Source organism: Aulonocara sp. 'chitande type north' Nkhata Bay, linkage group LG20, assembly GCF_057382095.1.
Source record: "Aulonocara sp. 'chitande type north' Nkhata Bay isolate Kocher_YH1m ecotype deep benthic linkage group LG20, A_spYH_male_GT1.1, whole genome shotgun sequence".
Taxonomy (NCBI): domain Eukaryota; kingdom Metazoa; phylum Chordata; class Actinopteri; order Cichliformes; family Cichlidae; genus Aulonocara; species Aulonocara sp. 'chitande type north' Nkhata Bay.
In genome coordinates, this window is record NC_141363.1 from 36,140,354 (window position 1) to 36,149,641 (window position 9,288).

The window sequence follows — 9,288 nt, forward strand, 5'->3', positions numbered from 1 at the left end:
CAGCATTCACCAGAATAGGTGGGCTACCGTTGGTACAAATGCTTCAGTCTTTAGGTGGGTGCATGAATGACACAATTCGTTTAACTAATACAAACTTTCATCAGTTTTGTTTCATTATGTTTTTACATGTTTGTTAAAAATAAACATTTCACTTGACATTAAGTTTCTGTTAAATAAGTCTATTATTAAATACAATAATAGATGTGAGAGAAACATCAGTGATTCTAGATTTTTATCATGACCCTTGCAAAAAATTTTGTTTTGATGGTAATGGAGGTTCTTAAGAAGAGGAAACATATTGATCTCAATAAATATGCAGGAGATGAACGCTAAGTGCAAACTGAGCATAACAAGCAACGCAAAAATAACGTTGATGTTTGATAGCTGTTATCGTTGCTTGCCTAATGGCACATAATGTGTCTACATAGTGAATCCTAATTGTCCAGCAGCTCTAAATACAAGCCCCGCCCCCATTTGTAAGAGACTGATTGATTTTAATGTGTTTTACAGAAGGAAAAAACATCAGCTAAATCTGATATAATAAAAATGTGAAAATTGATGGGTTGCACATACAAAGGTCTTCTCATTCAGTTTTTCCACTCACTTAAGGAGCCTATACTATACTGACTGAAGTAAACACATCATCTTAGTACCAACATTCTCATTTAAATTGGAAATCCCTGTTTAAATGGTTCTGTTCATTGTGATCTCAAGGAAGATTAAACTGTACATGACTGACCGGGAAGGTAAATGTTGTTGAAAAAATGTGAAATGCCTTTCGGTCCATTATGGTTATAGATAGGCCCGATTCTTATCATTAAAAAAATATAATTGCTACTTATAAAATCCATCCATCTTCTTTCACTCATTTAATTCAGGGTCACAGATGGGCTGGAGCTTATCTCAGCTATCACAGGGCAAGAGGTGGGGTACACCAAGGGCAGATGACCAATCTGTTGCTAACACAGAAGCAGACAACCATTCACATTCACACCTACAGATAATTTAGAAATGTCAATTAATCTAACATGGATTTCTGGACTGTGGGAGGAAGCCGGAGTACTCAGAGAAAAAACATGCAGACACAGGAAGACCATGCACTCCACACAGAAAAGCCCCAGCTGGCCAGTGGATTGGAATAGATTTGAAGACCTTCTTGCTATGAGCCAACAGTGCTAACAACTGCACTGCAGGATGGTAGGAACCTCTTGTCCTCAATTCCAGCTTTATATATTTATCTTGGACTAAAGTATTGTAGCTTTGATTAAGCCACAGATCACATCCTGACATAGTTCATGCCACTCTAAGATATTGTAACCTTGCTGCAACCCTTCAGCTCATGCATTGAGTTCCTCAACCTTTAAGCCAACTTTCTTCAGATTTGTAGAGCATTTAGAGCAGTTTTGACTTACTTTTGTTGAAACTTTGGTAATGTTTAATATGAGCATCACAGTTCTAATGTATGATCAGGGCTGTACTTAGGTAGAAGTACAGATACTAGTGTTAAAAATACTCCTTTATAAGTTGAAGTACTGAAACAACTTTTTTACTCAAGTGAAAGTGAAAAAGTACAACCTCAGAAATGTACTCAAAGTAAGAAAGTAAAAGTAACTTTTTGAAGAACATTTCTGCCCCCTATTTTTTTTATTAATGTAATTATTAAACTGAATACTGATTTTACGTGACATTGGTGTAATGAAGCTAAAACCAATTTTAGTACTTCATGAACAAAAATAATATCCAAATTAAATCCAGGACTGAAGGATATATGTCAGGGAACCATAAAATACCATGTGTTGAATAAAAGAGGTCTTTAAATGTATAGAGTTTAGTTTTGTGCGACCTTGATGCTCCTGACCTCCGGTGCACATTCCATAAATTATTAAATCTCACGATCTATAGTTCATATGTGGAAGACCTTTATGCACTTCTTCCTCATTAAATCTTCATGTTTATGGAACGATCTGCACTCCACAGGTACGAATTCATTTACCTTCTGCTATCCTTTTCCTGTGTCAATTTTAATCCATGTGTCAATTCAAAAAGTACATCAAACAGTTATTCTGACTGACTTTTTATAGCCAGAATTTAAAGTTTAAACATTGTCCCCACATTTTGATTTCAAAATTTGTTGTCGTCCCCAATGGAGATACTGGTGAGTCAGTTGAGGGCCTAAGCAAAAATTCCATTCCAAAAACCATTTTTATTTTGGTAACAATGCCCAAGACAGAGATGACTGTTTACGATGTGTTATTAATGTAACGACTCACTGATCCTGGTGGGCTTCCACATTTCTTCAGTCTGATTGTTACTCAGTAACTTGACTGCTGTAGACCCCTGGAGTCGCACTTGACTCGATCACATCGAGCTGGACACACCAGGGTGCTTTACCAGTTCATTAATGTTAAATGTCAAGTAAGGAAAAGATATAACGTTATGCAATTTCTCCCCCATAGTTAAGCCTAGACTAATAGATTATTTTTTATTTATATTTAATTAGATTTAGATTTAAATGTTATTATCTGCTCACCCCTGTCCTGCTTTTTTCCCCTCACTTCCTCTTTTTCTTTTTCCAGAATGATAAACCTTCTTCACTTTCCTTGAGTGGCTTTTACTGTTGTCATTCAATTTGTTTAATTGGAATCACGCAGGGTATTTGTAATGGGAGTCACTGGCGTCAGGTGGGACTCCTTAGGGAGAGCAGGTTTCTCTAGTGTCATTGCAAACGTTTCACATTGCCACTCTTGTAATTTAAAGTTTGTCTCTCAATATATATGTTATTCCTCCTGGTAGAAAGTTTGACCTCATTTTGCATTTTCAAAACTAATGATGGTTAATTTTATTTTAATTGTATGCAACTGGTCACAAACCAAGTACAAACAACTTGGATCTATTGTTGTTTAACCTGATTTTTATGATAGTAAAACTTTTCACCAATAACTTTTCAGCTATACACCCCAAAACACCCAGTAGTGCTTCCTGGAGAATGCCAAATCCTGAAGCTTATTACTAAGTAGCCCTGAGACCTTGATTTAAGGTAAGCCTCTCCTGGGCTTCCTTGCTTCTGAGCCAGCTGTAATCAACCCTGTCTGTTCTCTGGCCATCACTATAATGGGGACAAAATCTCTCCTCTCACCTTAAACTTCTACAGAGGACATTTTATCAGATGATTCACATTTTCCTCCAGTGTGCCCCCCTTTTTACTCTGTATCCTTTGTCCTCTGTGTCTGTGCCAAAGCTTTGCCTTTTGTGATTTTGGAGCTTCCTTTGGCCAGGGGCTGTTTGTGAGTTGTGCAGGAAATGTAACTCTGAATCGGATCCATGAGTGAGCAGTGAAGAGAGTCAGAGGGGACAAATTCGCCAGAGTCCTGGCTGCCCTTTCTGTCCAAGTGTCTAGTTGGAAACAAACATGATTAATGTGTTGTTGTCTGGGTTTGTATGAACGTGGAGGCACTGCAAGAATAATAAAAATACGTACACTCAAACTAAGAAAAGATAATGTGGGATTTGTAGTCTAGCAGAGACAGAATAGTTTAATACTTTTTTTATGGTTTTTGGGCAGTTATATGCAGCAGTTGCTTCTGTAAGCCGTGGACATCTCTCCCCCTCACTTCCTCAATATGCATGTGCAGACCTGCATCATTATTATCGAGGTGTATATTGGTCTTGAGATTGCTCCATCGCTCATCTTCTCAGCAGACATAAATTTGGTGTCTATCTCTTCCGTCTGCCCTCCTTCCCTCCGTGGCATTTTCCATCATTATTATTCACCACGTGTCTCGGGCTAAAAAGTTTTCTCACAGCAGTGGGCTCATCTCCCACGTAGCTGTCATTTTAATGGTTGTTTGTTCGATGGGGAAACAGGAACTAACAGGGGAAGGTTATTAGCAAGGTCACCTTTCGCCCCATTGTAACTGCCCAATGAGGACTGCGCTCAGAAAACTGGGCTGGTAAATTTGTAGCCTAGAGAGAGAATGAGATGTAGGCTGCTTCTGCTGCACTGAAGGGCTCTTTGGCTGTCTTTCTCCATCACCTTGGCTATAATGCAAATTTGTAATTTTCCTCTGGCAAGCACGGCCTGTCCCTGCGAACTTAATTTTTTGGAAGGGAGACATCATTTACACTCATACTTCAATGCTCCCTGCACTTTTCAGTTGAGTCTATTAATGCTTCTCTATTGCCCTCTTGTGGTGTCCCCACTCCTCTGCACCAACACTTTTCACTTCCAGAGTGAAACATGACTACAGAACTATAGCAGAGTTACAGCTTGCCTTCGGTGGCAGCAGGAGGGAGGGTTTCGAGTTTGAAGACTGGGACCTTTCTGTGTGGACTGTGCGGGTTCACCCTTTGCCTCAGGGTAATCAGGCTTTCTCCCACAGTCCAAACATGCTTATGAAGTGTATAATTGGAAAAGAATGAATGGAAGGATGGATGGATGGAACACTAGCAAGGGAAATCATAATAAGATTCAATTCATCCTAATTTTTAGTTCCTTTTAGGGAGTTGTGTAAATATTTTGGAGCACACACCACAGTGTTACATTTGCATTATATGGGGCTAGACTTAGATATGAAATAAAGTATTTTGATGGATGGATAGATTATATTTGTAGAGTAGTACAATACAAAAGTACTTGGTGCATGTTTGTTGAAACTGATCAAGTTCTAATTAGCTCTAATTTTAGTTAATTAACTATTTGTTTGTTTTTCACGCTTACTTTTGGTTTCTCCAGTGTTCCTCTTGTTTCTATGCTGAAGTGTCCCTGGGTAAAATACCAAACACAACATTGCCCCTGAGTGAATCTGCGTGTGTGTGTGGGTGTGATAGTTAGAAAATGCTTAAAAGCATATATATTTAAGTGCTATATACGTTTATATTGTGTGCAGGAATGAGTGAATTTGACTTGTAGTAAAAAGTCCTTTGACTGCTAAGTTAACATAGAAAAGAGAACATGAAGATCAAATCATTTTTTATTGAATTGTCTGTATTGAAAAACTTAAAAATTAAACTTTACATACTTTAAACATTTCATGCAGGACTGCAGTAAGAATATAGACTAATGCTCAAAAGCCAGAGCCATATAAAAACATTACATCTACACTAAATATAAGAAAAAACAATACAAAAACTTCATCATGTAAACATTATTAAATGACTGTTCATTTATGATTTCTTAAAAGCTTTAGAGTAACACAGGTGCAGTTGTTTATCTCTCACTCAATCACTCAGGCTCTGATTATTCTTAGCACCACCATGATTAGATTTCAAGATTCAGTTGTGAGTGCGGTTGAAGTTAGCTGCCTTTTGGTTTTCTCCTTTTGTAAGCTGACATAACATCATTATTTCAGTGCACATTCGAAACCTTTGCATTGTAAAAACTGTATAATAATGGGCTTAGTGGAACCCCTTTACGCCTGCAAAATATTTACTCTTCGCCGTTTTATAATTCATTGTCCATATGAAGTAAACTAATTCAGAGCGAAGGTATCCCCTCGTGTCTCTGCAGCCTCTAAACTCTGCTCTGTTGGCTCTGCCTTGGAGGTGCAGTTTTTCAGTTCACCTTTCAGCTCAGACAGCTGCTGTGCATGGCTAGAGAGAGTCCCACTGACTTGCAGTAGGAGACCATTTGACTGTCTCTCCAGCTCCTCCCGGATTCTCTCCAGGTCGTCTGCCAAGTAGTTTAAGCCCTTACACTGGTCCTCTACGCTGGCAACCCGCCCACCAACCTCAGTTACCTCCTTCTGGACCACCATAGCTGATCTTCGGCACCCCCGTACCTCTTCAGCTAGCCGTCTCTTCATCTCCTGCAGCTCACCTTTAAGCCGGGTCAGTCTGCGCTCACCTGCCCCAAGCATGGAAGCCTGATGTCCAACCAGCTGCACCACGCCCTTTATCTGCTGGGCCAGACGAGTCTCTCTTTGATGCCAAGAACTGTTGGCTTCACCAACCTGGTGGACCACTGTCCCCAGGGAATCCTGGAGTCCTCTCAGGGTGTGGTTAACTGAGCGCACATTGAATTTGAGGATTGTTAGCTCACCCTGGATGGAAGAATCTTGCTCTGCTTGTTCCTGCTGCTCCCTGAGGGTCAGACGCTTTAGCATGTTCTGCAGTGTAACATTGAGTGTGTTCAACTGGTCGCCTTGCATATCCAGTACCTCCTTCACATTCTGCTCCAAAGCCAGGTTTTCACTTGGCACAGCAGAGTCTCCTTGGATGGTAACTGTTTGAGGTGAGGGACATGAAGTGGTGCAGAGCATTTCCAAATTGTTGAGGTGCTTTTGCATTCTGTCCACATCCACCTCCAGTCTGCCTCGGAGTGACTCCAGCTCTGTCTCCAGAGTGGGAACAATGTGATCCTCCAGAGCAGTTGCATTACCCAGCTCCTCCAAAGCTGTTAGTAAACGACACTCCAGATTCTTCAACTTAACCTCCATTTTGGCCTCCAAAGCATGTCCAGTCGCATCTCTGTCTGGGACACCACTTGTCCTTCCAGATTCTTCACTTTTGATCTCCCCAGTCAGGTTGAGCTTGGCCTCTACATATGCCAGACGCCCCTCCAGCATTCCTTCTATGTGGTCTTTGTGTCCACCCAGCTCCACTCTCAGATGCTCCTGGGACTGGTTGAGGCTTGCCATTGACCTTTCCAGCAGCTGCACCCTTTCTGTAAGTCCACTCATCCTACCACAGCAGCTCTCAGTACCATTACAACCATTGATCTGTGCTTGGAGCTTTCTCAGCTCTGTTCTTAGGTTGATGGTGCTTTCCTGTAGAGCATCCTCCATCTGCTCCTGCCGCTCACTTTGCTGCTTCTGGCACTGACGGTGCACATCCCCAGCTTTCTCCTTGCATCGGTCCTCTGCGCTCTCCACACGCTTCTCAAATCCGCCAAGAATTTCTGTTCTGGCTGTGCTTAATTTAGCATCCATCAGTTTCTCCATAGCTCTTCCAAGCTTGCCATTGGAGTTTGATACCAAAAGATTTCTAATACCTGTTCTATTAGAAATCTTCTTCAGTGCTTCATCATGCCTCATCACTGTCACTTTGACTTCCTGAATCTCAGCTGTCTTGGCTTGCACCTCATTTCTAAGCTCTTCAACCCTTTCATTCAGTTCTGCGAGGTCTGGAACAACATGTCTACCATCTAGATCTCCTGTGTCAAGGTCTCCCCCAGGAATTTCTACAAACCCAAAGGTGGATGGATGAGAGGCTACATCTGGAGGGGGAACAGGAACAGGACCAGGACCAGTACCAGGGGGAGCAGAGAGCAGAGCTGACAGCATCCTGTTAGCATCCTCTCTGAGTGAGGTTCGCAGGCTTTCCTCTAGCCCATTCACAGTTACCCTCAAAGTCTCCAGACCCTGATTTAGACGCCGCACATCCTCTTCCATATGATATATTCGCTCCTCCGTCTCGCTGTCAAGAGCATGGCCTGAAGAGATAAAGAGATGCTATTAAAAGGGGGACAAACACAGTAAAGAAATCCCAAACACTATGCTTTGATGTGACTGCATTTTGAATCTAGTTCATTTTAAGAACTTGTTAAGAATTTGTTGTTCTTTTACTTAAAAAAAAAAGAAAGTAAATTCAGGTACATCACTTTTAAAACCCAGTTAGCTTTATTGGACAGTTCAAAAATGGGGACATACCTGTGGTCTCTCCCACAGGCTGTTCACCACCAGAGGGGGGAGGAGAGGGGATTTCTTCAGGTATAAATTCCTCAGGTGCTTGGCTATTCTCATGTTCATGTTCATGGTTGGTCTCTGTGTAATGTGGCTCTTCATGCTCTGGAGCTGGCTCTGATTCTGGTGGATAAGGCTGGAAGGGGATGTCTGGGTAGGAGGAGGACCTTGAAGGCCCAAAGGGATGCATTGGGAAGGGGTTAAAACTGCCAGTAGGAGGGCCTTTGGGATGACTCCATGGGCTGGCTTTCACAGCAGTGTTAACATGTGGGCCCTTGAACATCGGGACTTTGCTAGGGGGGCCCTTAAACTGGGACTCTCTCATTGGTGGGCCCTTGAATGGTGGCATCATTTTCATAGGGTGTTGATAAACTGGATGTCCCTCCATACATCCATAACCAGAGTACCCAGGGCAACAACGCCACTCCAGCTCTGTGACGGTTTTATGTGCCACCTTGTAAAGTGGCTTGTACATCAGGCGATACCTGCAGGGAGCAGCAGTAATGGGTTAAAAACATAAATTCAGTGTTTTTTACTGTGAAGCAACCTGAATTAAAATCTATCACACGAGTAGCGTTTACTCACAAAAGAGCTGGGCATTTGCGGCCCAGTGAACACTTGTTGTACTCGGCTTTTACATACGGTGCTGCTCCATCCTGTATGGTGAAGGGCACTGTCTTTTCAGTGACGTAGGCACAGTGGTTCCTTTCAGAGTGGAAATCAAAGAGGAAAGAAAAAAACTTGCTTAGATACAATTTTTAAAAAATTACAAGATTTGTCACTGAATTATCTGACGTGGTGATGTGTATGACAGAGATGGAGAGAAACAGCACTTACTTGTGCCTGCTGGTGGGTTTTCCTTGGCTGTAGTGTTGACCAAGCCCAGGTTTATACTGGTGAAATTCAAATGGTCTGTAGATCTTGGTTTCAACAAGTGATGAAAATAGGGCCATGAAGACAAAAAGGCTCAAAACGCCTGAGAAAAGCATCCTGAGCATTCACGTGTCCAGTGAAAAGTTGAGTGAAAAAACTCTTCAAACTGAAAACAGAAAAAAGTATTCCTTTATCAAGGGACAGCAGAGGCCACAAATATTCAAATATTCTCCACTTGCTTGTAAAAAGACTTGAATTTCTAGGTTATACAGCAAAATGCCACCCTGTGAGTGCTGATGCTGGCTGTGGTTGTAGTGGACTCCCGTGACAAAAGTCCACTGTGAGTTTGGGGGGGGGGACTACAGACGCCACTAAAAAGGCTCCACCGGCTCCATCTGCATATCTCCTCCCACTCAGCCTCCTCAAAGTAACACCCTATTGACAACACAGGAGGGAAAAACCCATCATCTCCCCGGTTAATGTCCCACCTGTGACTCTTTTGTGGTTGTCATCTATATAATTTTAATATATGAGAATTCTGGAAGTTGCTTTCACCAACCAGAACAGCAGCTGAGCTCTCAGTAGCTTTTTTCCTTTAGTGACATCACGGCAAACCAGAGAGGAAACGCTGCATCACCTCCAACGAGTATAGTACCCAGCTTTGTCCCAAAATGGGAAGGTTATTTATTCACCCTTTAGAATATAAAGTAAGAAAGACATGCATAAACATTATATA

The 9,288-nt window shown here is 41.8% G+C and overlaps 1 protein-coding gene across 1 annotated transcript; it reads right to left on the reverse strand.

Moving 5' to 3' along the window:
- Window positions 1-5,468: 5,468 nt before the first annotated feature.
- On the reverse strand, window positions 5,469-8,677 carry emilin3a (elastin microfibril interfacer 3a). Its single transcript, XM_086278827.1, has 4 exons — window positions 8,517-8,677; window positions 8,265-8,384; window positions 7,647-8,164; window positions 5,469-7,429 (listed from the first exon to the last, which is right to left on the reverse strand). Exons 1-4 carry the CDS (start codon window positions 8,675-8,677, stop codon window positions 5,469-5,471), a joined length of 2,760 nt encoding a protein of 919 aa, XP_086134953.1.
- Window positions 8,678-9,288: the final 611 nt, after the last annotated feature.